Source organism: Cladosporium halotolerans, assembly GCF_011745625.1.
Source record: "Cladosporium halotolerans strain TM138-S3 chromosome Unknown Sca59, whole genome shotgun sequence".
NCBI classification, from domain to species: Eukaryota; Fungi; Ascomycota; class Dothideomycetes; order Cladosporiales; family Cladosporiaceae; genus Cladosporium; species Cladosporium halotolerans.
The window spans coordinates 12,554-39,484 of record NW_027191510.1 but is presented as its reverse complement, the minus strand read 5'-3'; the positions used below and the strand labels follow the sequence as shown (position 1 = coordinate 39,484).

The 26,931-nt window shown below is 56.0% G+C and overlaps 11 protein-coding genes across 11 annotated transcripts; 7 read left to right on the top strand and 4 right to left on the bottom strand.

Annotated features, from left to right (window-relative positions):
* Window positions 1-161: 161 nt before the first annotated feature.
* WHR41_09079 (uncharacterized protein) lies at window positions 162-716 on the top strand (the record flags this gene model as incomplete). Its single annotated transcript, XM_069377683.1, has 1 exon — window positions 162-716. The coding sequence occupies one exon, from the start codon at window positions 162-164 to the stop codon at window positions 714-716; it is 555 nt and encodes a 184-aa protein (XP_069225335.1).
* A 254-nt stretch (window positions 717-970) lies between these two features.
* Window positions 971-2,911, top strand: WHR41_09078 (uncharacterized protein). Its single transcript, XM_069377682.1, has 4 exons — window positions 971-1,112; window positions 1,183-1,433; window positions 1,483-2,517; window positions 2,570-2,911. Exons 1-4 carry the CDS (start codon window positions 1,031-1,033, stop codon window positions 2,804-2,806), a joined length of 1,605 nt encoding a protein of 534 aa, XP_069225334.1. The 5' UTR covers window positions 971-1,030; the 3' UTR covers window positions 2,807-2,911.
* Window positions 2,912-3,010: 99 nt separating this feature from the next.
* On the bottom strand, window positions 3,011-4,044 carry WHR41_09077 (uncharacterized protein; the record flags this gene model as incomplete). The annotated part of the gene is made up of 2 exons (XM_069377681.1): window positions 3,942-4,044; window positions 3,011-3,888 (listed from the first exon to the last, which is right to left on the bottom strand). The coding sequence occupies exons 1-2, from the start codon at window positions 3,943-3,945 to the stop codon at window positions 3,011-3,013; spliced, it is 882 nt and encodes a 293-aa protein (XP_069225330.1). The 5' UTR covers window positions 3,946-4,044.
* A 396-nt stretch (window positions 4,045-4,440) lies between these two features.
* On the bottom strand, window positions 4,441-6,465 carry WHR41_09076 (uncharacterized protein; the record flags this gene model as incomplete). The annotated part of the gene is made up of 2 exons (XM_069377680.1): window positions 6,099-6,465; window positions 4,441-6,043 (listed from the first exon to the last, which is right to left on the bottom strand). The coding sequence occupies exons 1-2, from the start codon at window positions 6,290-6,292 to the stop codon at window positions 4,441-4,443; spliced, it is 1,797 nt and encodes a 598-aa protein (XP_069225329.1). The 5' UTR covers window positions 6,293-6,465.
* A 318-nt stretch (window positions 6,466-6,783) lies between these two features.
* WHR41_09075 (uncharacterized protein) lies at window positions 6,784-8,940 on the top strand (the record flags this gene model as incomplete). The annotated part of the gene is made up of 1 exon (XM_069377679.1): window positions 6,784-8,940. The coding sequence occupies one exon, from the start codon at window positions 6,784-6,786 to the stop codon at window positions 8,938-8,940; it is 2,157 nt and encodes a 718-aa protein (XP_069225333.1).
* A 568-nt stretch (window positions 8,941-9,508) lies between these two features.
* On the bottom strand, window positions 9,509-10,209 carry WHR41_09074 (uncharacterized protein). The gene is made up of 2 exons (XM_069377678.1): window positions 9,886-10,209; window positions 9,509-9,833 (listed from the first exon to the last, which is right to left on the bottom strand). The coding sequence occupies exons 1-2, from the start codon at window positions 10,151-10,153 to the stop codon at window positions 9,736-9,738; spliced, it is 366 nt and encodes a 121-aa protein (XP_069225332.1). The 5' UTR covers window positions 10,154-10,209; the 3' UTR covers window positions 9,509-9,735.
* A 347-nt stretch (window positions 10,210-10,556) lies between these two features.
* On the top strand, window positions 10,557-12,132 carry WHR41_09073 (uncharacterized protein; the record flags this gene model as incomplete). Its single annotated transcript, XM_069377677.1, has 3 exons — window positions 10,557-10,952; window positions 11,013-11,955; window positions 12,020-12,132. 3 exons carry the CDS (start codon window positions 10,557-10,559, stop codon window positions 12,130-12,132), a joined length of 1,452 nt encoding a protein of 483 aa, XP_069225326.1.
* Window positions 12,133-12,361: 229 nt separating this feature from the next.
* Window positions 12,362-16,449, top strand: WHR41_09072 (uncharacterized protein). Its single transcript, XM_069377676.1, has 3 exons — window positions 12,362-13,796; window positions 13,863-14,350; window positions 14,442-16,449. Exons 2-3 carry the CDS (start codon window positions 13,906-13,908, stop codon window positions 14,891-14,893), a joined length of 897 nt encoding a protein of 298 aa, XP_069225331.1. The 5' UTR covers window positions 12,362-13,796; window positions 13,863-13,905; the 3' UTR covers window positions 14,894-16,449.
* A 125-nt stretch (window positions 16,450-16,574) lies between these two features.
* Window positions 16,575-17,390, top strand: WHR41_09071 (uncharacterized protein; the record flags this gene model as incomplete). Its single annotated transcript, XM_069377675.1, has 2 exons — window positions 16,575-17,025; window positions 17,089-17,390. 2 exons carry the CDS (start codon window positions 16,575-16,577, stop codon window positions 17,388-17,390), a joined length of 753 nt encoding a protein of 250 aa, XP_069225328.1.
* Window positions 17,391-18,202: 812 nt separating this feature from the next.
* Window positions 18,203-19,153, bottom strand: WHR41_09070 (uncharacterized protein; the record flags this gene model as incomplete). Its single annotated transcript, XM_069377674.1, has 1 exon — window positions 18,203-19,153. The coding sequence occupies one exon, from the start codon at window positions 19,151-19,153 to the stop codon at window positions 18,203-18,205; it is 951 nt and encodes a 316-aa protein (XP_069225327.1).
* Window positions 19,154-22,833: 3,680 nt separating this feature from the next.
* WHR41_09069 (uncharacterized protein) lies at window positions 22,834-26,005 on the top strand. Its single transcript, XM_069377673.1, has 3 exons — window positions 22,834-24,538; window positions 24,617-25,584; window positions 25,645-26,005. Exons 1-3 carry the CDS (start codon window positions 23,820-23,822, stop codon window positions 25,818-25,820), a joined length of 1,863 nt encoding a protein of 620 aa, XP_069225324.1. The 5' UTR covers window positions 22,834-23,819; the 3' UTR covers window positions 25,821-26,005.
* The last annotated feature ends 926 nt before the right edge of the window (window positions 26,006-26,931 follow it).

Here is a 26,931-nt window from a genome sequence, read left to right as displayed (position 1 = left end):
ACATACTTCCGATTCCGCACACAGCATCCGGCATCGCCTACTCCTCCCTGGTACTCCACATCTATGGGACGCCGACCATTTAATCGCCATTAAATCAATCGACTATACATCCCATCCTCAACCGAATACCTTACAACCTTGGTTCGACATCTCATACCATCATGGAACCTCACGGCCTCCCGTCTATCCACCGCTTCATCACAACCCACAATGCCGAAGGCAAAGCCACATTCTCCGACTCCGTCCCCGAGCAGCTCTCATGGCACACGCTGCCGAACAGCGCGAAGTTCAGTCTCGGATATACAACGGAGCAATACCCGGTCGACATGAACCAGAACAAAGACGTATCAGTCTACCAAAGCTACTTACAGACGCCACCCGGCCTCGTCATCCCCGGCGGTACTGTCCTGCGCTTCGTCGACGTGCCGCCTCAGTCCGTATCTCCCATGCATCGCACTGTAAGTCTAGACTATGGTGTTGTGCTTGAAGGCGAAGTGGAGCTCGTGCTGGACTCTGGCGAGACACGCCTTATGCGGAGAGGGGATGTTGCCATCCAGCGAGGAACAAACCATGCTTGGAAGAACGTCAGCACGACTGGGTGGGCACGCATGATGTACGTCTTGCAGGAGTCGAAGCCGATCGAGATGGATGGGAAGGCTCTGGGCGAGGACTACGGTGTCGGAATGGATGGTGTTCCGCCTTCCGAGAAGAAGTGATTGTATGAAAAGCGAATTTTGTGATCTGTCGTTGAACCAAGTGCTCCCGACTTTTCCATAGTCTTCTCCACAATGAGATGCTTTATCGCTACAGCGCCACTGCATTTGCCGAACTCGCCTACGGTCGTTTGGAGTGTCACACGCACCCACCAGATCCGGATTACCCCAGTGCCAGGCCTTCGCCGCGCCCATGGGGTCCCCGCGTTTCTGCACAGACCTGAGCATCTTGTCGAGGCATATAGCCTGTTGTCTCCCAGAACCATTGGTGCCATCTGACCACATGCTTTTGGACCAGTATCTCCATCGTTTTCATCATGGCAAGCTGGAGACAGGCTTTCTCCATCTCGAAGGAGGAGCTCCGCCATCGCGAGCCTCCCGGCACCGTTCGTCTTATTGGTATGCGCATAGCCTGGGCCTGACTAGAGCAGCCTACCGCCAACCCAGGACGGTCTGACACGCTTCATAGAACATCGTGCTGCTGTTGCAGCGACCTCGGGTTTTGCTGAAGACCACATCCGGCTCGTACCAAAGCCCTCACAGAGTCCAGCCGACCCGCTTAATTGGAGTCTCGGCCGTCGCTATGCCATTCTTTTCACGATGTGCTTCTATGCCCTCGCAGCCGACTTTGCAGCCGGAGCTGTAGCTCCTGCACTCCCCATCATGGAGTATCAGATCGTGCCGCATCAGCCTCTGAGCAGGTTATCGCAGCTGGTAGCAGTAAGAGTTCCGCCGATGAGACTGGCGAAGTTGCTGACTCCCGTGGCAGCTACAAACACTCTTTCTCGGCACATCCAACATCATTTGGGTGCCGCTCGGGAATGTCTTCGGTCGCAGGCCAATCTTAATCGTGTCGCTGATCTTCCTCACTCTCACCTCAGTCTGGTGCGGGCTCGCTACAAGCTTTCCTGCTCTCCTAGCGGCTCGGGCTCTGCAGGGCGCCTCAAGCGGGCCAGTCTATACTTTTGCTCCGGAGATCACGGGTGAGATCTTCTTCCATCATGAACGTGGGCGGGCTATGGTTGCTTATACCATGTGTCTTGCCGGCGGTCCGTACATTGCTGGCGTCTCCGGCGGTTATATCGCGGGCAGTCTGGGCTACCAGTACATTTTCTGGATCAGTGCTATCCTAGCCGGCTTCACCCTCCTGCTGGAGGTGTTCATTGTGCCGGAGACACTTTTCGATCGCGAACGCCACCTTCGTCTTGCAGATGATGACGGCGAAAGCAGCAGAACCGCAGCAGAAACCAAAGCGGAAACCACGACAGTCGAGGATGTTGAGCTCACTACTAGTCGCGTGCCTCGCCCCTGGTCATACGTCCAGAGCCTTAAGTGTGGCATGTACAATGGGAATATCGCGCGACACTTCGCCGCACCATGGCTCTCCCTCGTCTTCCCCGGCACCTGGGTCGTGATGCTACTCTACGGCGGCCTGGTAGCAGCGATCGTAGCAATGAGTACCATTGGGCCTATACTGCTCGCGCAACCGCCGTACTTGTGGGGCTCGAACGTGGGCTTGGTGAGCCTAGGCGGATTGGTCGGCGTCTTCGTGGGCGGAGCAATTACCTTCTTTACAGCTGACTGGCTGGTCACTCTCAGAGCCAAGCGAGAATCAAATGGTCTGTCGGAGCCAGAGTCCCGTCTTCCAGCACTGTTTCCTGGTGTCATCCTCGCCGTTACGGGTCTGTGGACGTTCGGGTTCTGTGCGGCAAATCCAAGCAAAAACGCATGGGCAGGTCTTGCTGTAGGCACTGGAATGGTGGCCGCGGCTCTGACGCAGGTTCCGTCGATTGGGTTCAACTATGTAGGGCGAGATTACTCACTTCCGTTGCGAGGCCTGTGCTGACACCAAGCAGATCATTGACTCTTACCGCCCTCTGCATGGCAACTGCTTCGTCATGACCACGATTGTGCGGGCTGTCATTGCTTTCGCGTGGTCTTTCTTCGTCACTGACTGGATCTTTACTGCCGGGCCGGCTCTTCCCTTTGGGATCTTTGGGATGATCATGGGCGTGTTCGGGCTGCTGGCTGTCCCTCTTTGGCTGGTCGGTAAGAGGATGCGGATTGCGACTGCGAAACATTTGGATGGTTGATCACACGAGAATGCATATCGGTGAAGGCCAATGCTGTTTACAATATAGCTTCTGAACATGCAATGTGTTTCGAAAAGACCATGGGGGAAGTACTAGAAAGCGGGATGATTCCCTCTTTTACACGCTGAGTTAACCACATGAAGCTGCACGCCTGCTAATGGTTGTCGCATGATATGTCTAAAGACCGCCTTAACGATAATATCACTAAGCCCTGATTGCTCTGATTTGAACGCCATTCCCCCAAGAGCCAATTGTAAATTGGCTGTTGCACATATTCGTCAACTCCCAAGTCTCCGCTCCCAGTCTTCCACTTTCCTCCCTCTCATCCTCCCACCCACCCGCCACGCCCGCGACAAAACAAGCAGCCATAAAGTGATCATCCGTAGCATGAGCATCGCGGAATTGCGGATGCTTCATCAGCCTCGTGATCGCCCTCCTCAGCGCCGGACCCCGATTGTTCGCAAAGCAGTCTTCCACACTCTGCCGGAACTCCAGCGCCCAGCCCTCAGGCGGTGTCTCCTGCGCAAAGTTGTCACGATATTTGAGCATCGGGCCCCATCTGTTGCGGTAGAGATTGTGCACCGCGCCGCCCGTGCCGATGATTAGGTAACCTTCCTCGCGCAGCGAGCGCACCGCGCTGCCGACGCGCATGTGCAAGTGCGGGTCGAAGCGGGCATTCATGGAGATTATGGTCGTCGGCGGACATTTGCCGGGAAACATCCGGATGAGGATCAAGTAAGTGTCATGGATCCATTCAAAGGTTGGGTTTGCGCGCGCTTTGAAGCCGGCGCCATTGAGGAGGCCCACCACGCGCTCGCCGGTTGGCAGGTCGGCTTCGAGTTTGTAGTCGACGTATTTGGATGGATGGACGTAGGCGACGGGTGATTTGCCTGGCGAAGGGTTCATAGCGACTTCAATGTTGTCTTCGCCGACGGAGTCCCAGTGGGCGCCCATCATTATAACGCCTTTGATGTTGTTGGCGAGGGCTGCATCGCCGCAGGCTTTCCAGTAGTCGGCGGACTCGGATTCCTCGCCTAGCATCATGGTCGAGCCATGGGAAAAGAAATGGACTGGTGTTAGAGCTGTGAATGTTGTTAGTCTTCGGTCTCAGCTATCATTAGAAGGTGCATCGTACTCATGGTGATGGCATGCGTTGGAAGCACAAGATTGCAATGCGACAAGCACCCGAGATGTGCTTTCCCAATGTCCTCATACCTTCTGTATCAGATAACTAGGTATGGTCGCCCACATCATCCAGACCATTTGGCTGCCATGCCTCGGTCAACACCCAATAAACCGCCGAGCGGTCGGAAAGCGAGCTGGACGTTCCGGGTGGGGTGGCTTTCCCCCTCGGACGCCATATTGACATCCGCGCAGGCGAGTCGCACTCCGCGAGATGTCGATAAACAAATACGAAGCTTGATATGGCACTAGGAGTCTCAAGAGCTTGTTGCTTCGGTATGAGATTAGACAAAGACAATGGCGAGATCCAGACCCCAGCCACGGCATCTCCGCGTCGGCTGTCAGGGCTTCGAACTGATCGATCATCGCGCTCAAGCGCAATGTTCAAATGTGATATGAAATGGAGATGTTGGTGTTCTCGCTTTCTATACATCTTCAAGAATGAGTGCCATCTACGCCTTCGGTGGGATGACCGGCAAGACTACATAATTGCTATGCTTATCGCTGAAATGCAAGCGGTTCACACCAGCAAAAACCTCCTCACTCCGATCCTCCGGATGATTGTGTCCAAAAATGCCTGTTCCCTGTGTATCGCCGCTTGAGACCTCCAGCACAAGCTTCCCACCCTTCTCAACCACCACGTTCGTCGGCCAGACTTCAACATCCACCTCGTAGACAGTGTCCGCTTTGACCTCCTGCACATCAGTGCTGCGGTACTCGCGGTACGGAAGCCATTCTTTGTGCTGGGGATGCTGGTCATTGACTTTGCGGAGGCTTGCACGGAGCCAGCCTTTGGTGAGCGGGACGGGATCACCGGCTGTGCCAGTGTAAAAGACTTCTTTGCCTTCTGGGGAAATGTGGCGGAGCGTTAGGAAGACGTCGAGGTCTGAAGGCTGAGTGATTTGTTCTGGGCAGGCCTTGGAGGCCGATACGGCGAAATGGGCTACAATGTGTCCGGTGATCTCTGTTTCGGAGGAGAAGGGCTCGGTCGTGAATTGCACGAGTTCTGGGCTGTCCAGCTTGCCGAGGGCTTTGTATGCAACGGTCTTTTCATCGCTGCTGGAAGTGGAAGGCTGAGCAGTGGTGAGTCCTCCGTCGGCGGTAAGGCGGTAGCGGGTGTACTCGGTCCTGGCGATGGGCCATTCATTTTCGGTCCGGCGAGGATATGCTTTTTCAGCCTCGGCGTTGTTGAAGCCGACATCACCCTTACGCAAGACCATGTCTACAGCAGGCAGTTTGCCCTTCTCCGACCAGCCAACGCGGTCTTCACCCTTGAGAAACGCATCCAGGAAACTCCGCTGTAGCTCCACCTCTTCCTCGTAGTAGAACGGGAGATCATGGCGACCGGTAATGAAGCGAAGATACTTCAGATCACTCCCAGCATTCATGTATCCTTGCACATTGCCGCGAAGATGCAGTAAGATGCCTCCCCAGTTGGCGACCGAGAGGAGCGGGACCTTGACGTCGGCCAGGTCAAATTCTTTCGAGGAATAGTAGTCTTCATCACGGAAGCGGTGCTTGACGTTGTCGATGGTCTGGTCGCGGCGGTCCTCCGCTAGCTCTTCTGGACTTAAATCACCTTCGATGGTGTTTGGGCCCCAGTTCGCCTCTCTGCGCCCCGGCCGGCCGTACTGGTTTGTGATGACCTGCCTGTTCCACCAAAACGTGATGAACTGATTGCTGAGGATACCTCCGTGGCGACAGCGATCGCGGTAGTAGTCGCTCATTCCCTCCCAAGGTATGATAGCAGACAGACCCTTGGGTTGCCTTGCCGCCACGCGCCATTGCGTTCCAGCGTAGTAGGAAATCCCGAGTAGGCCGACCTTGCCCGACGACCAAGGCTGAGCAGCGGCCCACTCAACAACGTCGAAGAAGGCCTCGGAAGTGCCTTGAGACATTGTGTCAAGCAGCCCAGAGCTCTGCCCACAGCCGCGCTCGTCTGCTCGAACAACCGCGTAGCCGTTCTTCGTCCAGTAGGCGGGATCCGGCGTTTCCCATGCGGAGTGTTCGGACTTTTGCTGGGGGTTGACTTCGGCGAAGGACTTTGGGTGGAAGCTGTCGAAGATGTCAGAAATGCATTTGCTGCAACTTCTGAGGTTGTCATACTCACTCTGCGTATGGAATGTCTTTGCCGTAAGGCCCGTACGTGCACAGGACTGGGACCTTCTTGTCAGTTTTCGGCCGGTACACATTGACCCGCACGAGACCTTCAGAGGTCTTCAGGGTGACCGTAGCATTTTGCTCAAAAATGTACGAGAAGCTCTGCTCATCCACTGTGTGGATGTCACGCTGCTCATTCGGCATTCTGGCAACTCCGTGAGATCTTCTTCTGCTGGGCGGCGAAAGCTGGCGGAGGAAGCTGGTCAGGATAAACCGCAGGATCCTGTCACTTTTCTGGCATCGGCACCAAACGCCGAATGCGTATTGAGGCCCATGATGGCTCCGCTCGACTCATGTCGGATGCGCGATGTTCTCTGAAGACCGGTGCAGTTTCCGCCTTCGCACATCGGATGCAGTGGGGGATGTTGCCCCTCGCTGGTGAAGTTCTTGGCTCCGGTCTCGGAAGACAACGTCTTCGTGCTGACTGCCGAGGGGTCATGCACGTTCGCTAATTGACACATCGTGCGGATCAAGATGGAGGGGGCGTTCAAGCTTGCATACTACTGCCGATGCAGAGCGATCAGAAAGCTCGTAGGTAGTGGTGAAGACGTCCCGCCATAATACCTGGCTCGAGTCAGCCTTCCCAACATCACATCACCATAGTTCTCTCCTGACGCCGCAACACCAACGCCGACATGAATGGCGACACTACACATGCCGGGCCTCGCCCACTCAACATCCTGATTGCTGGTGCTGGTATAGGAGGCCTCAGCGCTGCGCTTGCTTTACGACAGCAAGGCCACAATATCGACATTTTCGAGCAGTCAAAACTCTCCCAAGAGACCGGAGCCGCCATCCACCTGGCCTCGAACTGCAATGGTCTCCTCAGGCGCATGGGAATCTTCGCGGAAGATATCGGGGGCGTCGAATGCACAGATGTCATGGAGTTCCTCCCGCACAACAACCAGATGAAGTACCATATTCCAGCGAAGAAACTCGGCGAGAAGCTTTGGGCGCATCCATGGCACCTCGTCCACCGAGCACATCTTCACACGGCATTGCGAGAAGCGGCTATCGGCGAGAAGGGCAAAGGCTCTCCAGCAAGGCTTCACCTCGCCAGCCACGTGAAAAGCGTGGACGCAGCAAACGCCACCCTCACGCTCGAAGACGGCACTGTTTTCCGAGGTGATCTGCTCATAGGCGCAGACGGCGTCCACTCGCGAACTCGCAGCATCATCCCAGGCGGCGACCTGAAGGCATTTGACTCTGGCAAGAGCGCCTTCAGATTCTTGATTCCCATCGAGGCGCTCGAAAGCGATCCACAGACGGCGCCACTCGTCAAACGAAGCACTTTGGTCATGTGGATTGACGAAAATCGAAGAGTCATAATGTACCCTTGCATCAACAACACTATGCTGAACTTCGTCTGCATTCATCCTAGTGAGGAGTCAGAAGCCGATGCTGGAGAAGGCGGATGGCAACAAACCGGCAGCAAAGATCGCATGCTTGCCATCTATCAGCACTTCGATTCCGCAGTCCGCGCGACGATCGAGAAGGCGGAAGATCCCAAGGTGTGGAAGTTGCTTGACATGGACAAGATGCCTAGCTTCGTGCACGAGAAGCTGGCCCTGATTGGGGATGCTGCCCACCCATTTCTTCCTCACCAAGGCCAAGGTGGAGGTCAGGCCATCGAGGACGCAGTTGCTCTCGCAGCTCTTCTTCCTCTCGGAACATCGCCAGAAGATATCAGCCAACGTCTAGGCCTATACAACGACTGCCGTTACGAGCGGGCTCACAAGATCCAGGACTTCACCCGTACCGCCGGAAAAGACGCCTCGGAGCTTGCGGCTGAGGGCAAGAAGCTGGACATGATGGAATACCAAAAGTACAACTTTGGCCACGACGCTTGGGACTTCGCCACGAACAAGCTGCAGACTCATCTCTCCTCTCAAGACCCTGCAGCCCGCTTCCGGACCCCATTCGGTTTTGGGCATGCACCTGGGCCCCGACGCCCTCTCGGGCTGCCATCATCGCATAAAGACATCCAACGCCCTCGTGCTGCAAAGTCAGAGGAGTCCGAGACCATCTCCGTCCGCTTCAAGACCTCCCGAACTTACCTCGAGAACCTCCTCCCGCCCGGCTTCACCTTCACCAGCCCCGGCACCCTCGCATCAGCCAGCATCAGCTGCACTACTCTCGACGGCATGACCTGGCTTGGTGGAGGAGGCTACAGCCACTGTGGGCTGTACATCCACGGCGTCGAGTACATACAGCGGGACGGCGGCAAAATCTACGGAACGTACCTCGCTGTCCTCTTCGAGAACCTCGCCGATCCCATCATCACCGGTCGCGACGAGCTAGGCATGCCAAAACTTTTTTGCGACATTGAAGCGAGTGTCCAAGGCGACAAAGCGATGGTTAGCTTGGCATGGCGTGGAGCGCAATTTGCTCAAATTGACATTGGTAGCCTGGCGAAACCAGAGCCTCCAGCGACCAACGGCATTTCTGCCCCGACTCCGGCACAGCGAGCTCCTGGCCCTCCTCCGCCTCCTCCCGAGCAAGGCCAGTTCGCTTACCGGTACGTTCCTGCCGTTGGGCAACCAGGCAAGACAGATGCAGAGTACGCCGTTTTCATCCCGAAGCCGGAACCGGTAGCCGGAAGCCCGGAGTCAGAGACGCTCATTTCTGCCAACGCGACTGTGAAGTTTGAGGAGAGGGACTGGAAGGCGTTGCCGACGCTGCATAATGTCGCGAGAGGGTTGGCAGAGGTGCCGGTGTACGCGGTTGATGAGGCGAAGGTTGTGCGGGTGGTTGGGGTCAGTGATGTTGGCAGTGCGAGGAGAATTGAGTAAATAGCCAGTGAACATGTACGAAGCTATGTCATCTATGACTTTGGTCTTCTTCCGTTCCCTTCCATGCCTTCTATGCATCAGAATGCCGCTTGCAGTACTGGTGGCCGTAGTAGCCGGTGCCAGTGCCTCCTGTTATCACGAGAAGTGCGAGTCTGCAAGACTAGAACCTTGGTTCTCCGTCGTTGATCTCACCGATCTTCATGCCAAAGATTCCCGTGGCCAAGGTCCGAAGTAGAGAGGTGGCGACGGGGATTGTCATCAAGGTCGCTCTCTGGGCCTGCTGCTTCATGATGGTGGTATCATGACGATGATTAGGTTTGTTGAGGCCACGATGAACAGCATTCTAGCGTACCTCGACAATGACAGATTCGATCAAAAGATGCATCTCATGATTCGTAGCTTTGGACCATATGTCCTCTCTGTTCATTGAGTGTTGGATGATATCTTCGAGCGTCTCTCTGTGAAGCTCATGAAGTGGATAGCCAATGTTGGGCAGCCATACCGACTCAAAAACAAGGGCTGTCAGGAAGCACGAGATATCATTGATAGAGTCGGCTCCGAACAGAAGTTGCCTGAGATAAATTCTGTTTTCATCACTGTCTGATTCGAGCAAAAGCTGATGCAGCAAAGAAAAACAGCAGTTGTGGAACCAGGAGCGGCTTCCAAACGCAACGGGAGGGAGGCCCAGGATCAGTCTGCCATTCGCTGAACTTCAAAAGGGTAGTGTGATGCTCCACAATTGGCAAATGATAAGGGGAGCTGGTAGTGGCAGTGGCCGCAGGCATAGATGTTGGATTACCACTCTCCGCCAACCTTGTGCTTAAAGAAATCACTGTTAATCCTCCCACCAGTCGCACGCCAAATTTGACTCGCAGACGCCATCATGGACACACCTGTATGCGGTCAGCTCCGGCCATCTCTCTATCGTCGCTCCATCACACGTACCTCCGAACATGACCCTTACGAAATTCCTTTCGACCTCGCTGGTATACGTTGTTCTCTGCTCGTCCAGCTGGTTCTGAGCTGGTCGGTAGGCCGGCACTCTCCGCCACTGATCTTCCCAGCCTGGAGGGTTATTCTCTGAGAGCGGTTTCTGTTCATTCGGCGCTGGAGCTGAAATGGGGTTCTCGGGTTGGCTGTGGTGGAGCTCGTAGTCGGCGAGGTAGTGCCGGGTTGCCACCATGCGGGCGTTGGCTGTTGTTGTTACAGACATGTCCAAGGAATTTCGTTGGAGCAGTGTAGACGAGTATAGCGCATCAGACGATGCTCAAGCTGTCGTTGAATGCGATCGCTGCCGTCGCGTTTCAATGTCCTGCTTCCAGAATCCCGAGCGCTGACACCCACCGGATCCCACCACCCCACCTCTCCGGACGCCGGAACTCAGGCCCATTCCCACATTTACCGCCCCGTGGGGTTATGCTATTGCGACGGAAGATACATTGATAGAGCCATGAGGAGATGGGTGAAGATCATTCGCTAGTCGACGGCATCTTTGCCACAATTGTACCTTTGTCGGACTGGATCTTGAAGCCTTCCCTCTCCCGTTGCTTCACGTCAAGAACGGCTACAATATCATCAATTGTCCGTTGCTTCAAGAGGCAATCGGCCTCGACACAATGCCTGCAGCATTCGCCAACCTCCGCGCCGCCGCGATCGACGGGCGAGCACACAACATCTATTACCGGCAATCGCAAATCGAAAAGCTGCACCAGACACTTATCGGCGCGGCGCAAGAGATCAAGGAAGCACTCTCTTTCGACTACAATTACTCACCAGCAGAAGTCGCAGCAGAGATCAATCTTACCTTGGAAGCGATCAAGCGAGACTACGCTTCTCTGCAGCCCGCGAAAGCCCTGGAGGATGAATACCTACTCGCGAATGGCAGCGATGCGCCGGGCAGTCGCCAGCCGGCAGGCATCGTGTACATCGAGCCTTGTGCGCACACGCTGCTCTTCTCGACGGCCGTGCCGCTGAGTGCCGCCCTCGCTGCTGGCAATTGCGTGATTGTGCTGGTGAGTAACCGTCTTCTCACACTCTTCCGACTTGTCTCGCCTTACTGACTAAAGCCACAGCTCGAGAACAGCCTCAAGCGTCTACCCAGCATCCTCCGCCAGGCCCTTCAATCCAGTCTCCACCCAGACACATTTGCCATCGCTTCTTCGCCCGTCAGTGACCCCAATATTCTCAGTTCATCAATCTTCGTCGACCAGAACAGCTCTGAGACCTGGCCGCGCCTCAACCATCTCGCTTCGCTAGCACGGAGCGGCACGGTCGCTGTCGTGGATCGAACAGCGGACGTCAAGCTTGCTGCTAAGGAGCTTGTCGCGGCGAGGTTCGCGTTCGGCGGGACGAGCCCTTATGCTCCGGATTTGGTGCTGGTGAATGAGTTTGTGAAGCAGGCTTTCCTGCAGGCTGTTGTTGACGGGTGTCGCGAGGGCAGGACCGGGACGAGGTCAAGGGAGGGCAAGGCTGGCGGTGCGAATAAGCTGGACGAGCAGCTGCAGGCGCTCAAGAAGGTCGACCCGAGGGTTCAGATCGTCGTCCAGGAAGCGAAAGCAGCGGTCGCGGAGCTGAGTGCCAGAGAGGCACAAGCGTTGTCGACCAAGGACGAAGCATCCATCATGAAAGTCATTCCCGTCAAGAGCCTGGACGATGCGATTGACCTGATCGGAAACACAAGCAGCGGCGCTGCGCTCGCAGCTTATCACTTTGGAACGCCGGCTGTCGGGAAGTACCTGGCGCAGTTCATTGACGCGCGAGCATCCTTCATCAATCATGTCCCTCGAGGCCTGCTGGTCGGCCCAGCGTATCCTGCGACCCATGCTCTTGAACTTTCTGCGAGGTACACGCCGGACATGTTCTCTTGGGCGCGACCCGGTTTCGCCAACGTCCAGCCCTCCTCTGCTTCTCTTGCGGCGCAGCTGGCGGCTAGCGACAGTGTTGCGGTCCAGAAGGTGTTGAAGCAGGCTCTTGGGCCTCTGAAGGCCATGAAGAGGAAGCCTGGCGGTGGTGTCGGTATGGCTTTCTGTACTTGCGTTTCTTCACCGTGGACATTGCGGGCTGACTTCTTTTGTTCTAGGCTTCTTCGAGCAGGGTTTCTTGATGAACGCTGGCTTGATACTCACCTTCACCATCAGTGCGACGGCGATTGGGAGTGTGTGGTTGTGGAGGAATGCGAGGATGCCGTGGTGAGGGAGGGGAGGAGCTGTGAAGGTTCTGTGTTACCTGAAATCTTAAGTATATATCAGCAAGAACTTTCCGAGGCGTCTTTGCGGCAACAAGTGTGTCGAAAACAATGTTCGTGTCAAGAGGACGGTGCCCTTGCTACTCGCTCGCCGAATGCGACTTCTCGGGCGCTGGTGACGTCAGCGTAAACAACGCATCTCGCTATCAAGCGATGCCGCTCTCGCAAGACAGCAACCTTCGTGTATCCACATCCGCGACCTACAAATACGGCGAATACCTTCAGAAGACGCTTGAGGGTGCAAGTCATCATCTGTCCTTCTCATGCAAGCATCACCCACGAACCGCATTACCGCCGCCTGATCCTCCTAACCCAAAGGAGGCCTCTCCCTCAGAGAGCGGACTACCTGCCTCGACCTCTCCATGAGCCCGCCGCCTCGCGAACGTGAACCCCAGCGACGAGCAGATCAAAAGGAAAAAGCTTTGTGCATCAGAGACTATGGATCATGGGAAGGGATACTCCGGCGCAAGAGCGGCAATGGATCTCAACGACGCTGAAGCTTTAGAAATCCCGCACGAGGACTAGTCATACAGCCCATAGCAGCGACCCATGGTCTGAGAGAAGGCATTAGGATGCTCGGTCAAGTCTCAGGGGCATGGGGATGTGACTGAACAGAAGAGCATAGCGGAAGAAGCTTGGGACAAGTCTGAGTGAGGTTTGATGGTCCTGTGGGGCATACCGCCTCAGCCGCTGCAGCGGGTCGTACTCATGCTGATTTGCGCGTGCTATCTGCTCCCTTTCTGGAGTATCGACTCTTCCGCGATGATGCCCTGCCTAGTCGTCTACGCTGTTCGGTAGCTGGAAAGTCACTAGCCTACTGAATGGGACGAAACAGTTGCTCGCTTCAGCTCGAGCGGCAATGCGCGAGATGCCTGAAGGGCGAGATAGGGTTCCTGATACAAAGCCGTCTAGTAGGATATCCAAAGCCCGAACATGGAGACCCCATGAGCTGGAGCACTTGCATGATTCACAAGGGTAGGTCGCGATGGCTCGTATGCGCGCGGAGGTGCGACGACACTATGTGAATCCGGACCGGCTTCATTGACAACGAAGGACATTGAGACCGGCAGCCGGCATCGGGAAGCTGGAGCTAGACTTTGCAAATATCAATTCTTGTCTGCACTCGACAGGATATGCGGGTGTCCGGCGTCAATCCCAGACAGGCGAAGGCATCTCGCCGAGGAGCATGGGGCTATGTTCTCAAGCTTGCAACGCTGGGATAGCAGGTTGTCATGACTGTGGCATGTAGGATTGCGGAAATCACTGGATCCTCGACAGCAATTCCTGCGACAACGGCTTGACCCTGCCATATACGCACTCGTTCGTGGTCGTGTCTGGCAAGTACTCGCTCCTTCGACTGAAGCTTGTTCAGGTAGGCAAACATGTTTCGAGTCTTTTTTGGTGAAATCGGCACGCGATCTGATCAATCTCGGTCTCTGGCGTATGCACCGTTCTACGATCCACGCGGATCGACTTCGGCCTGCTGTCGCTGGCCCTCGGACGTGACTCCGATGGGGTCTTTGGCGGCGCTTGGCATTGTGAGGGTCGGGAGCTCGACGCACTCGCGATGAATCGGTGAGGAGCGAGGTACACCTCACTCCATCGGCGATTGGTATGCACCCGTGCCACCGCAGTACCGCCCCCGTGTTATTCTCCGACTGTACCTAACTGGATACAGCTGGACGCCCATACATAGTAAGCACGCACGGGCGGCCGTCGAGATGGCCTCCAACCTCGCGCTCGGTCACTACGTCGCGCACGTCTTCACCTTCGTGGACGACGACATCCGACTGCTGCACCAGATCCAACAGTATGTCGCGACCGGTCAGGCCATGTCCGGTGCGGTCTACAAGGCCTACTTCAGCAGCAACCCGCCCGCCATCGAGCGGCGGGCCGTCATCGCCGCTAACAGCGCATGGCATGCATCCGATCTCGATCATCGCCACGCCACGGTTGGGAATGCCGAACATCCCCTGCGCGGCGACCTCACCTTGACCCTGCTGTCCATCGACACCACGTGGCGTTTTGACGATTTCAATCGCAGACTCTTTTCGCCCACCCTCACGTGGCCGGCGATCCGGAGATTGTACCAGCCTGGCTCCAGCCTCGAGGCCGATCTCATATTGCAGAGCCAATCCCCCGGATCCCACATCGGGGCATCAGTTTGTAAGCGGCATCAAGGCATCCTCCTCGCGGATCGCGACATTAGCGTACACATGATGTAGTACTTGACTGACTCGCGCCCTCTTGTCCACAGCCCCGCCAGCCCACATCTTGCACGTGGAGATCACCAGGTCGCAGCGCTCCGATGCCGTCGTGGAGAAGATCGCTTCCAGGCTCCGCCAAAACCTCCCCTCCTCCTCTCGCCAACTCCTCTTCATCTCCGACCCAGCCCAGGACCATGCACCGCACAAGGGCGCGGGTAAGCACGTTCTGATGCAGGAGTTCGATGCCCGCCACACCGCCGGCATGATAGCCGCGAACGTTGACAGCACTACGCTGCGGAAACTGTCAGACGAGTATGTCACCGATGCTGTTGTCCGGATTTTCAGCCTTGCGGGTTCGGCTACCTACCACAATGTCACGCCGAGCGAGCCTGAGGCGCTGAAGATCGATAATCATACGCATGCTGAGAAGTTTGCCAAGCCCGCGGGCCCGGATGAGGAGCTTTATTTTGGGCTACGGCCGGAGCAGTATGTTCATATCTGAGGTCGTGTGCCGGCACGAAGCAGCAACTCCGTGAAACAAAGCTACTAGTCAGCGGCATCGCATGTGACTTTGACAAGTTGAGACCCATCAGGCATGGGATCCTGCGCAGGCCCATGAGCTGGAACAGAAACCGGATTCTCATCAGCTGGAAGGTCGTTAGCAATCTCTTCGCCCTTCGTGAAGGTTAACCAGACCTCTGCTCTTGCCAATCGAAGCTCCCGTTGCTCAAGGACGCCAGGATGCCAGGACATCACGACCGTCGATCCACATTTGATCATGCTTGCGTCCAGCCATCCTTCAGCCTCAACGGACGTGCTCCAAGCCGTCTGAAAAATCAGCACTCCAACGCTTCAGCAGCGTGCGCACCGCGAAGTATATTCCAATCATACGGAATGTCTCTGGTTTCGACTGTTCTGGCGTTCCCGTGGTCATCCCAAGGGTTTAGCGTCGCGATCAATAAACGCTCAAGGACACTCAGTCGCACCCTGACATTCGAAGTGACTTTTGCCTTAGAGGAAGCAATTTCTGATTGCCGGCTTTTCCGTCTCTTTCATCCCCTTTTCCGCTTCGAGTTTTGGTCGCCCGTCGAAAACCAGATGTCTAGAGTCAGCGGCGCTGGAACATGCAAGGCTACCAACGACAATGTATCAGCTCTAAGATATGTTACTCCATGCAGAACCAATATGAAGAGAATACTTAGGTCCTCGGGAGACTTAAGCCCTTGTCAGGGCCTTGATTTGGTATGTGCGCTGCACTGCACCCCGTGCTGCCCTTCGGCACATCACACCATCTCTGGTGATGGATTTATGCATGGCTGCAGATTTCATTCTATGCACTACGCTATTCGCTGTCGGCTCGGCCCAAGTTGATCAATATGCAGCCAGTAACATGGCTGCTGCACATCTCGTGGCTTTTTCGAGCTGGGCGGTCTTGATGGTAGAGCGTAGTCCGAGTGCATTCGATATAGCGCACGTTTGGCCAGGTTCTTGTCGTTACAGATTTTCGGCTACCGCAAAACAATTTTCCTCAAACGAAAGGATCCGGCTCCTTCGAACAGCGCTAGGGTTCTAGTCTTACTCCCTCCACGCTCGTTCATAGCGCCAAGGCACAGCCACGTCTATCGTCGAAGGTATCACTACAGAAGCACGTTCTGCCCTAAGCATATAAAGATCGACGCTCTCACCTATCCCCGGCTCATGCCGTCATCGGCAAACCGGGGTATTGTTCTCTCGAGCCCTGGTGGAAGTTCCCGATTCTTTTTTCCCAGCAATGGTTCTCTTCACATGCCACCACGTGCTAGCCCTTTCGAGGGCAAGATTTGCAGCGCGTTTCGCTCCTGCTCTAAGCGACGTGACCAAAGGAGGATGTCGAACCCAAATTCTGGGGTTCAAAGGCCCGACTCGTGTTTCAAAATGGCTGTGCACTCAGCTGTGACGGATTGTTGGGCCGTTGGTCGTTCTTGTATCAATCCAAAGCAAGCAACGTACCCTTTGAGGAAAGCCATTATTCTGACCTGAATCCTCGCAACCTGTCTCAACGACTCCTCTCCAAAACTAAAGTTGCTTTGACCCTCAGAGGTAAGTATATAAATGGGGAACATTCCCTTGCTTCTGAACCACTTGCTCTTCCAGCATCGCGGTCTCGTTCCTCGCTCTTCAGCCTTTTTCAACCTCCCTCCACGATGCGCTTCTCCCCTTCCCTCGCCCTCTGGGCCCTCGCCGGCAGCACAGCAGCAGCTCCAACAACCGACGCCTCCACCCTCCTTAGCAAGCGCCAATTCTCCACCGTCCCCCACGACAGCATCGCCTTTATCCCCGAATCCTACCGCGGCGGCGCCGAAGGAAACGCCATCAAGCGCTTCGAGCCCTACTTGCACATCGCCCACGGCTGCGCATCCTACCCGGCGGTCAGCGCTTCCGGGCAGGTCGGCGGAGGTCTCCAGAACTCCGGCGGACCCAGCAGTGGCTGCAATGATGGCCGTAATGGCCAGACATACGTGCGTGGAGCGTTTCACAATGGCCGCTACGCCATCATGTACGCGTGGTACTTTCCCAAAGATCAGATCTCTGCCGGTGGCGCCAATGGCGGGCACAGGCACGATTGGGAGAGCGTTGTTGTCTGGATCGACGACCGTAAGTCGAGAAGCTCAAGCCACCCTCTTCAAACAAGCTTGGCTGATATTTTCTGTCCCGCAGCTGCCAGCGCCAACCCTCACGTCTTCGGCGGCGCGGCATCCGGCCACGGCGGCTTCAAAACGACGACTTCGCCCAACATGGCCACCGGCTCCTCGCGCTTGCAGGTCGAGTACTTCACGACGTTCCCTACGAACCACGAGCTGCAGTTCACGGCGACGAGCGGCAACGATCTGGCTATGATTGACTATGATACTGTCAGCGATGCGGTCAGGGCAGCGTTTGATGGCTATGATTGGGGTAATGCGAACTGCCCTTTCAATAAGGGCAACTTTGTGAACAATCTTAACAAGGCTGCTGTTTAAACAAGCTGTGAAAGGGCAATGGAGGTTGAGTATGAAGCGGTGAAAGAATGCAGAGAGCGAGGCGGAGGCGGTTTCTCCTCGTTTTCAGAGCTATAGCTGAGCAGTGATTATATGACATACATTTTTGCACCTCATCAAGTCCTGAGTTGACGTATGGTCCAACCTTTGGTCCTCGGGCAGACTGCGAGAACACCGACTGAATGGGATCCGTGACGATAGCCATGAAGATTTCTCATAATGTTGTTCCTTTTTCCGCTGATCCATCCTCCCGGTCGGTGTGAGGGGTTGTCTTTTGCAATCTTTGGATAGTCCTTTACCCAGAGCTGGCGCACCTTTGAAGGCGTAGTTGGAGTCTCGCTGCTAATGCTGCTGAGCGCGGCAAGGGGATAGAGTTTGTGAGTTATATATAATGCATAAAATAAATTGCCAGTAAGGCCCGGTCGATTAGCTCAGTTGGTTTAGAGCGTGGTGCTAATAACGCCAAGGTCGCGAGTTCGACCCTCGTATTGACCATTCTTTTTGGGTTTTGACAGGACTGCCCGTGTGACATTCAGTCCTGACACGTGTGGCACCAACAGTTTTAATGGATACTATTTTGCAGAAGCTGTACGCGCAGTGCTTGATCTGGAGGCCGCATGCCATCAAGACGCAGCTCCAACGCAGTCTCCCATGAGCAATTACTGCTCCATTGAAAGCAAAGTAAAAGCTAATGGATTCAGAATCACCGTCTAATGAATCGCAAGCAAAAAGTACAAGGCGCTGCAAATCACTAAGCGTCCTCGCAAAGCAGAATCGTTCCTTCTTGACCCATCCTACCTCTCCTTATCAGCCTTCGCCTTCTCCTCGTTCCTCCTCTTCCTCATCTCAGGCAACATAATCGTCCTCCCAATCCCATCCGGCAGACTTAGAACCAGCATCCCCGTGACCCAATGCCTCCAGTCCGGCGCGATCAACGTCTCCCCACACCCCACCTTTCCCAGCATCCCGCGCGCACAATCCCTCGCAGGGACCTTCAATCCATTGTCCGCCGCTTCGTTCCGCGAGCTCGCAGTGTCCCCGATCAAACTGCCCTGTACTTCTACGCCCGCGCAGCCGTCAGCCTGCATCTCGGCGCGCAGCGCACGAGTGAAGGTGTGGATGTAGGCTTTTGTGGCCGTGTAGGTGGCGATGTAGGGCAGGCCGAAGAGGCCTGCGAAGGAGCCGGCGTTGAGGATTAGCGAGGGGCTGTTGGCTTTGAGCTGCGGGAGGAGGGCGGCTGTCAAGCGGGTTGGGAAACGCGCGTTGATGGCGATGTTGGCGTCGATTGCCGAGCCTGGGAGGTCGTGTAGAGGCACGTAGATTGGGTTGGTGGTTATACCGCCGACGCAGTTGATGAGGATTGTGAGGCGGCCTGGAGCGGAGGCGACGTTGTTGGCGAGGGCATCGTAGTCGAGATTGGGGTCAGAGGCGTCCGCGACGAGGAGCTCGATGGAGCGGTTGGGGTGTTCGGAGAGGAGAGTTGCTTTTACAGATTGGAGTTTTGATTCGTTCCGGCCGTGAAGGAAGACGTTGAAGCCTTGCGCGAGGAGTTCCCTGGCAAGTTCGAGACCAATGCCATCGCTGGAGCCTGATACGAGAGCCCAGGAGGGGTCTGCGTGGCGGTATTTGGGCAGCTGGGAGGGCCGAAGGATGTGGAGCCAGGCCAGAGAGGCGACATTGTAGGATATCTTTGCGAGAGACAGGATGCCGAGTGCCTTGATTATTGGGCCAAGGTAGGATGCCATGTTGGTTGGTTGCTCGAAGGCGAAAGCTGCTGTTGATCCTCTCGTTGCCAGCAAGGGATGGATGAACAACGGGAGGAGATAGCCACCCTAGAATGGCAGCACAGTTGTTGAAGAAGACAGAGTTGCCCTTACCTTGAGTCAATTGAAGAAGGCTCTCGTCCTCCCAGTGGTTTAACGACGACAACGGTTGGTGAATGCCGGCTGCAAACACATCCGAGAGCCCCACAATCCACAGCTCCAGAATCCCTGCGGTCGATCTCCACGAGCTCGCATCTTTCTCGCACGAACCTTCCACCCCTTCGTCACCACGGATGCGACCCTCCAGATCACGCGCAACGACAAAATATCCGAGCGGAATCTCGACTACATGGAAGGGCCCGCTCGCTCAACCTGGTCAGCGCGGAAAGTGGCCGGAGCTCGCACGCCTAAACGCGACGAAGACTGATGAAAGAGCAAGGAATGGGTTCTGCATCAGCGAGGAGTGTGAATATCAGCTCTCATACTGCACTGGTAGCGATCATCTTGCGTTGGCCGCGAAAGCATCCCCTGAGCCTTCCGCTAAGATGGGCGCAATCCTGGTCGCAATTGGCAGAGGATCTGTCAGAGAGCGCAGCGCATGCTGCCAGTGTGTCGCGATGCTGTAGATGAAGAGCTTGAGATGGGAGGACGAGGAGAGGATCGATAACATGAGAGAGCGATGAGCATCTTTGGGACGCTTCCATGCGCTCTATCGCAGGAGATGCTGTGCTGCCTCGCATTCACACGCTCTATCGGCCAGTGGAAGCTGCTATGCGGCTAGAGGAGGGCATGCTCCGTTTGGGTTGTGGTCGCTCGCATCTCTGGACCACTGGATTCGCGAACGTCCATGCGCTTGTTGTCCTCGCTGTTCCCAGCGGACTAGACTCGAGGGCTCGCTCTCTACGCCCGTGACGTCCAAAGTTGGCTTTCCACCTTCTCGCGCCTGTACGAAGCTGCTGTAGTACCAGTAGGTCTCGTGCGTCTTCACTCCAATGTTGCTTCCATCAAACTCGCATCCATTTTCGTACGGCTGGCGTCGAACGCCCATCTTCTGGCCTAGGTGGGTCCTTTCGATTGCCAACAGCGTACGTACATGCCTCGATGCAGCCCTGCGGCTGTCTATCTTCTCTCTTCCGGTGAGTCCACTGTCGGCGAGCTCTTTGTGGACCGTTCGCACCCACCACGTACCAGCTACGACAGCTCGATAGCCTGAGCCATGGACGCGGAGGGGGCAGTTGTCGCACGCTGGTCGTGAACAGCAAGCAATTGATTCCGGATTTCAGGCGATCTGCAGAACGAATGTGGAGCCCGGAACAGGTAACTTGCTTTTGCGCGGAGTCAGCAGCAGGGTTAGATCCCTAGATCAGCATTGGGAAAGCCTTGGGAGCTCCAGGGCGATCAGACAATTAACAGACGCGACAAATAGAAACTCCAGTTCCAGGAATTTCACGCCAGGAAACTTTTCCACACCTAGAAGCGCTCGACAGACGCGGAACCTCACCGACACAGCCTAGGGACTCTTGGAAAACTCACAACGACCCAATCTGGCATACATGGCATTACAGCATTACTTCTATCACCGCTATTTCCATGCTCAACCAACCCTCTCTCTGAGATCACTCCAACCCAATGATGAATTGCTGGCAGCCGTTCCTGCCAAAGCTCTTCCGGCCAGAGCCATTGCCGCCACGGCGCACGCTGCTGGCGCACACGTTCCAGAAGTTCTTGAGGCACCTGCGCGTAGCTGTCAGTAAGAGGAATGGAGAAGGCAGGCTGGAAGCAGGAAATAGAGGACTTACCACTCGCGAGGGACCCACTGCTTCGGCTTGCAATTGCCCTGGATGCGCGCCGTGGCGCCGCCCTGAGAGGCGCCGAACCAGGCTTTGCTGCTGGGGACGGTCTGGAGTGGATTCACATCAGCTCTGATCACTGGCCAGTCTTCTTTTTATCGGCGATGGCTTGGCTAGGCTCACCATGTCATAAGTCCAGCCGCAAAGCTTGTTGATGGCGCCGATGATGTTGCCGTTTTTCTTGTAGCACTTGGTGTGGTCGTCGTTGGCGGCGGCGAAGACGGCCAGGAAGGCCAGGACGGCGAGGAAGAGGAAGGTGAAGCGCATTTTGGCTATCGGTGTTTTGGTTCGGGATTACGGCGGGGGGATGCGATACACGACAAGAGATGGTGTTGGTCGAAAGGGGGGAGGGAGATCGCCCATGGTGGTCATAAATCTATGGCGGTGGATGGGCGCAAACGGACAATAAGATGTGGACACTTCTTTCAATGAGCCTTTATCCTTTTGAGAGATGGTCTGGCAATAGCGAGCTCGTGGTGGTGACAGGAGGAGCAGTTTCCGAATTTGGTGTTCAATAGGCGTCGGCTGGTATGCAGGCTGTGGGAGGCGCCCGGAACCGTAAGGCCACAGAGTGTTTTGAGCATAGGGCTTCGGAAAGGCCAGCAGATAATCACAGTCGGCTTTTGATTCAGAGACTACGTATGCACGGTTTCGTTGGCGTAGTACGGCGGCGAGTTTGGAAATCCGGTGAGCGCAGTTGAAGCCTGAGCCTTTGCTGGCTGCCACTGTTGGCAGAAATCGCACCTTTCGCTCCATGCAGATGAGGATACACAATGGAAATGCCTTCAGCAGAGTGGACAGCAGTTGCCTGCCTTTGAGTAGCCGCACGCATGGACTCGAAGTCTCCAGCTCGGCCTCACCGTGAGGACGTGAGTGACGTGCAACGTGACAATCACTATGTATCCGCGACAAGACAAACGCCTGCAAAGTCACGAGAACGAAGGAATGTCATAGAAATCGTATGTGACTACAAAAAAATGCCGAGCTGCGCTGAGTTTCCATTCTGCATCATGTATTGCCTGCTGCGAACACTTGCTGTGATTGACACTTCGCGATTGGTGATGTCGAGTGCCTGTGTGCTCCGCTTGTACGAAACCGTCTGGACGTCTCTTCCGGGTTGCTTGCCTTCGAACAGACCAGAGACGGAAATTGACTTCCATCAATATACGTCGTCAATCATACAGAGTCCAAACCACTGGACAGCTAATTGCCAGAAGGGCGTACGACAGCCTCTGGCCTAATGTCTTGCTTCCCCCAGCAACGACGAACCGCGGAGACAAAGCCGGAGGATGTGCCCCAACCCTAACCCTGCATCATCATCGGAGACTACCGAGTCTGTCCAGGCACGGCATGCCGCAAACGGTAAGGCGGCCACCAGCTCTCACGTGTCTGCCGCTCCACCATCCCGACTTTTCTCATCCGCTCTGGCGGTCTAAACTCGTTCAGCGACTCCACCAGGGCGGACGTCTCCCGTGCTGGCCCCAGCGGTGCCATGGGGGCTTCAACGCGAGCAAATTCTGCCCGCGGGTGAGCAGATGGGGCGAACGTCACTGGTACAGTCGGACTCGGCTTTCAGCACCGGCATCAGAGCAACAAAGCACCACTAGTGCATGTTCACTTGGCGGGAGGCGCCGGTCAAGCATGGCGGACGTGGCGGAGAGCTTGACACGGCCAAGGCGAGTCTTGCGGCTTACGCGGATGTCAGCACTCTGATCGTCTCGCGCAGATGGCCTGCGTGCTGCATGCAGCCTTGAGCCAGAGCCGTCATCGACCACGCTTTGGCAATGAGCTTCTTGCCCGGATCGTCATATATCAGAATCCTCCTCACAGATCCGGAAGGGAGGCCTGACGAGGCAGCACGATACTCTGCCCGCACGTGACCCCCACAGCGCCGCTCGCTTCCCCATCCATCATCGTCGATGGCGTCGTCGCCCGCACGGGGCCGCCATCATTTTCCATTGGGGTGAGCGTTGCACGGTGGACCGCGCAGAATTCGACCGCGGCCGGCTCCAGCGCTCCCGGGCCACTTCTGGTTGCATCCCGGTCGTCGACACTGCTGAGCTCAGCCAAGCCGTGCAACATCGTCTGTGCTGCCGATCGATGCGAGGCCCGGCGGACGCGTGCGAGCTTCGTCTTGCTTGTCCTCCGTCGCCACCTGCGTGGAGATGACGTCCACCTGGCGCGAAGGGGCAGCACGCTCGTTCTCACGTATGCCATGCAGGAGCGGAATGGGCATGACACGCGACGTCGACGACCTCGCGGTCCTGCAGAGCGCCTCGCAGCACTACAGTCACGCTAAGCAAGACAAGACGGCTCAAGACGCGTGAAGGTTTTCTGCCCACAGCTGATGCTTCACCTCGTGGCGCATCGTTGCCGCCTTAGCCCACCGCCCGCAGCTCTCCCATATGGAGGTGCCGCTCACGGTGGAGTCGATGTTGCGGACAAGCCATTCACAGGGCCGACATCCGACGATCTCTCCCTTGCAACACCTCGACGGCCTCGCCGGACTAGCCGACCTCGACCTTCAGAGACACGTCATGGCGCGTGCGAGCCCGTTGCAGCCATTTCCTAGGCGGCGGCCAACGGCGTGTGCCAAACCTGGGTGGGTAAGGCAGATTGGCAAACACAATTGTTGGGGACCCTCTAGATATTTTCCGACTTGGCCTTCTCTTTCATTTTCTCACATCATTGTCGCGTGGCGGTCGATTTCTATCAAGAGGTGAGACGGGCTAGAAAGTGCTGTACATCCGCAGCACCCGACGCTCACAGCAGCGCAACACCAACACCTCACCCTCACAATGCCTGCCCACTTCGCCGACGAGCCGGCGCAGGTCATGGGCCAGGCCGACCTCGACCGCGCCAACACCAAGCTCGAAGGTCGCGATGAAGAAAAGGACAACTCCGACGATGGCATCGCCAACAAGCCCCGCGAGTCCACCAACACTGGGCCTCACGGCGAGAAGCTTGAGAAGCTCGGCACCTACGACAAGTATGAGATCAGCGAGGAGGACTGCTACGAGGAGTTGGGTTTCTGCTTTCCCAAGTGGAAGAAGTGGTATATCGTCACCATCATCTTCTGGGTTCAGGTCTCGATGAACTTCAACACCTCGCTGTACTCCAACGGTATCACCGGTATTTCTGAAGAGTTCGGCGTCAGCGCCCAGGGTGCCCGCTGCGGTGCCATGATGTTCCTCGTCACCTACGCTTTTGGCTGCGAGCTCTGGGCTCCCTGGTCGGAAGAGTTCGGTCGCTGGCCTATCCTTCAGCTTTCGTTGTTGCTGGTCAACATCTGGCAATTGCCCGTGGCGCTTGCGCCCAACTTCGCCTCCATCATGGTCGGCCGTGCGCTCGGCGGTCTCTCTACCGCTGGTGGCTCTGTCACTCTCGGTATGATTGCTGACATGTGGGAGGCGGACACGCAGCAATACGCTGTTGCGTACGTTGTCTTCAGTTCCGTCTTCGGTTCCGTGCTGGGACCTATTGTTGGTGGTTTCTGCGAACAGTACATCAACTGGAGGTGAGTCTTGTCTTCTGTCCATCGGCAGATCTGTTCAAATGTCTGCCAGACTTTCAAGCCATCACTAACACTCCTCAGGTGGTGCATTTGGATTCAGCTCATCTTCGGCGGCTTCATCCAAGCCGTCCACTTCTTCACCGTCCCCGAAACCCGCACGACAATCATGATGAACCGCATCGCCAAGAAGCGTAGAAAGGAGAACCCCGAGGCCAACATCTGGGGCCCCGACGAGCTCGTCCCCTTCAAAGACCGCTTCAGCGCAAAGGAGATCCTCATCACTTGGATCCGCCCCTTCAAGATGTTCCTCACCGAGCCCATTGTCCTCGTCCTTTCCCTCCTCTCCGGTTTCTCCGACGCCCTCATCTTCATGTTCATTCAGTCCTTCGTCCTCGTCTACGAGCAGTGGGACTTCCAGACTTTTGAAGTCGGTCTCGCCTTCCTCTCCATCGGTATCGGCTACTGCATCGCCTGGGCCGCTTTCATCCCCGCCATCTGGCGCAACAAGAAGGAGCGTGAGACCAAGCCCGACGACGAGCGCGCCCAGTACGAGTCCCGCCTGTGGTTCCTGCTGTACACCGCGCCTTGCCTGCCCATCGGCTTGTTCGGCTTCGCCTGGACGATCCAGGGCCCGCCCATCCACTGGATCGGCAGCATGGTCTTCGCCGCCATCGTCGGTATCGCCAACTACGCCATCTACATGGCCACCATCGACTATATGATCTGCGCGTACGGCCCGTACTCCGCTTCGGCCACGGGTGGCAACGGCTGGGCGAGAGACTTCCTCGCTGGTGTGCTGACCGTGCCCGCTACGCCTTTCTTCCAGAACATCGGCGCGGATGTCGGGCTGAACTTGGAGTACGCTTGCACGATCCTCGCGTGTATCAGTTTCGTGCTGGTCATTGCGGTCTATGTTGTTTACTGGAAGGGCCCGGTCCTCCGCAAACGTTCGCCTTTCGCCCAGCAGCTTGCCGGCGCCAGAGAAGAGCAGCAGACGGGCGGCAGGAGGCTGTCGTATGTTTCTTATGGTGGTGGTGATAGGCGAAGGAGTAAGTCAAAATCCACCAACTCCCCGAGGAGCTTGCAGCATGCTGACGATTATGTAACAGGTCTTGAAGAGCAGAGCGGCCGTCGACCCTCCGGCCCGCCTAGGAGCTATTCGCAGAGCCAGAGGTTCTTTGGCGAGACCCGTGTCACGCCTAGAGGCACTCCGAGCGCCAGCAGGGCGAACAGTGTTACGAGGCCGGGAATTAGCAGCAGGGCGAATAGCGTCGGGAGGGTTTGAGTAAGAGAAGAAGATGCAGGAGCAAAAGGACGTGGAGCGGAGGAGGAGGCGCAGTGGCGAGCTGAGCATATTTTCTGGACACTTCATCGCAAGGCGTCGCACTTTGGATATGAAAATTGGGATTTCGTAATTCTTGGGTAATGTAATAATATTACTTGCCTCATTTCCGACGAGCGGATTGCGCGCTCTATTTCTCACTTTGTGAATTTCAGATCGCCGCGCGTCCGAAAGCTCAGAGCAAAGACTCTCCGAGCGCATGCTCACCCCCGCAGGTCTTGAGGCAAGGAGAGCAGCAGAGCAATCTCGCTCTAGCAACCAGACAGTGGACACGGCGCCTTGAAACGCTGTAGCCGACAGTACGAGTGTACGGAAATCTCTACTCCCGTTGTAGTGGATCATTCCCACTCAACGAGGATAGCTTCTTATAAAAGCGATCCAGGACTCAGTCTTTGCATGGACTGTCAACCGGGACTATTGTCCAGTTTCGACACTACTGTAAGGCTGTCTGGAACAATTTGGCGATGTTAGGAAAAAGAACAAGACAGCTCCTGATGAGGTTGGTAGGGCGAACACTACAGTGGCCTCGTAGGTGCCCTATATTGGAAAGCCTGCTTTGATGAGTTGTATTCCGAGTCTATAAGCTTATCTTACTGCTAGCTGGCATAGGCTACGCAACGTGAACAACCTGTAGTCAATCTGTCACATCAATGGTGTTGAGGTCGAGAATCTCATTGTAGCAGAGTACATATTGTAAGAATGAGTGGCAAATACCATCGGGCGCTTGGTCTAGGGGTATGATATCTTCTTCGCACCTCTGTGGGTTTGGAGATGGTCGTGGGTTCAATTCCCACAGCGTCCATTTTTTTTTTGAGTTGATCCTGGGTCGCAGGGGAGCATGTGGTGGAGACGGGCGGAGGTGTGTGGATGGAGGATTTTTGCTCCGCTTTCTGCAGGTGGCATGCGGCGGGCTGACAGCTGGCAATTCGGCTTCGGCTAGAAGCTTGGCGAACATCGTGCTCGTGGAAGAAGGAGGCGCGAGCACTCTGCGAGCATTAAAATATCAGTGGAGGGACATGTTAGTGTGAGGTCAGCGCGGATGTTACCCTTGACG

What these genes read in the sequence shown, in the direction of transcription:
- WHR41_09078 (XM_069377682.1), top strand. Translation starts at nt 1,031, where the DNA reads ATGGCAAGCTGGAGACAGGCTTTCTCCATCTCGAAGGAGGAGCTCCGC. An exon ending in CGGCACCGTTCGTCTTATTG is followed by an intron (nt 1,113 to 1,182) that starts GTATGCGCATAG and finishes CACGCTTCATAG; the next exon opens with AACATCGTGCTGCTGTTGCA. An exon ending in GGTTATCGCAGCTGGTAGCA is followed by an intron (nt 1,434 to 1,482) that starts GTAAGAGTTCCG and finishes CTCCCGTGGCAG; the next exon opens with CTACAAACACTCTTTCTCGG.
- WHR41_09074 (XM_069377678.1), bottom strand. Translation starts at nt 10,153, where the DNA reads ATGTCTGTAACAACAACAGCCAACGCCCGCATGGTGGCAACCCGGCAC. An exon ending in CGTAAGGGTCATGTTCGGAG is followed by an intron (nt 9,834 to 9,885) that starts GTACGTGTGATG and finishes GACCGCATACAG; the next exon opens with GTGTGTCCATGATGGCGTCT.
- WHR41_09072 (XM_069377676.1), top strand. Translation starts at nt 13,906, where the DNA reads ATGGCCTCCAACCTCGCGCTCGGTCACTACGTCGCGCACGTCTTCACC. An exon ending in CCACATCGGGGCATCAGTTT is followed by an intron (nt 14,351 to 14,441) that starts GTAAGCGGCATC and finishes TCTTGTCCACAG; the next exon opens with CCCCGCCAGCCCACATCTTG.
- WHR41_09069 (XM_069377673.1), top strand. Translation starts at nt 23,820, where the DNA reads ATGCCTGCCCACTTCGCCGACGAGCCGGCGCAGGTCATGGGCCAGGCC. An exon ending in GAACAGTACATCAACTGGAG is followed by an intron (nt 24,539 to 24,616) that starts GTGAGTCTTGTC and finishes AACACTCCTCAG; the next exon opens with GTGGTGCATTTGGATTCAGC. An exon ending in TGGTGGTGATAGGCGAAGGA is followed by an intron (nt 25,585 to 25,644) that starts GTAAGTCAAAAT and finishes ATTATGTAACAG; the next exon opens with GTCTTGAAGAGCAGAGCGGC.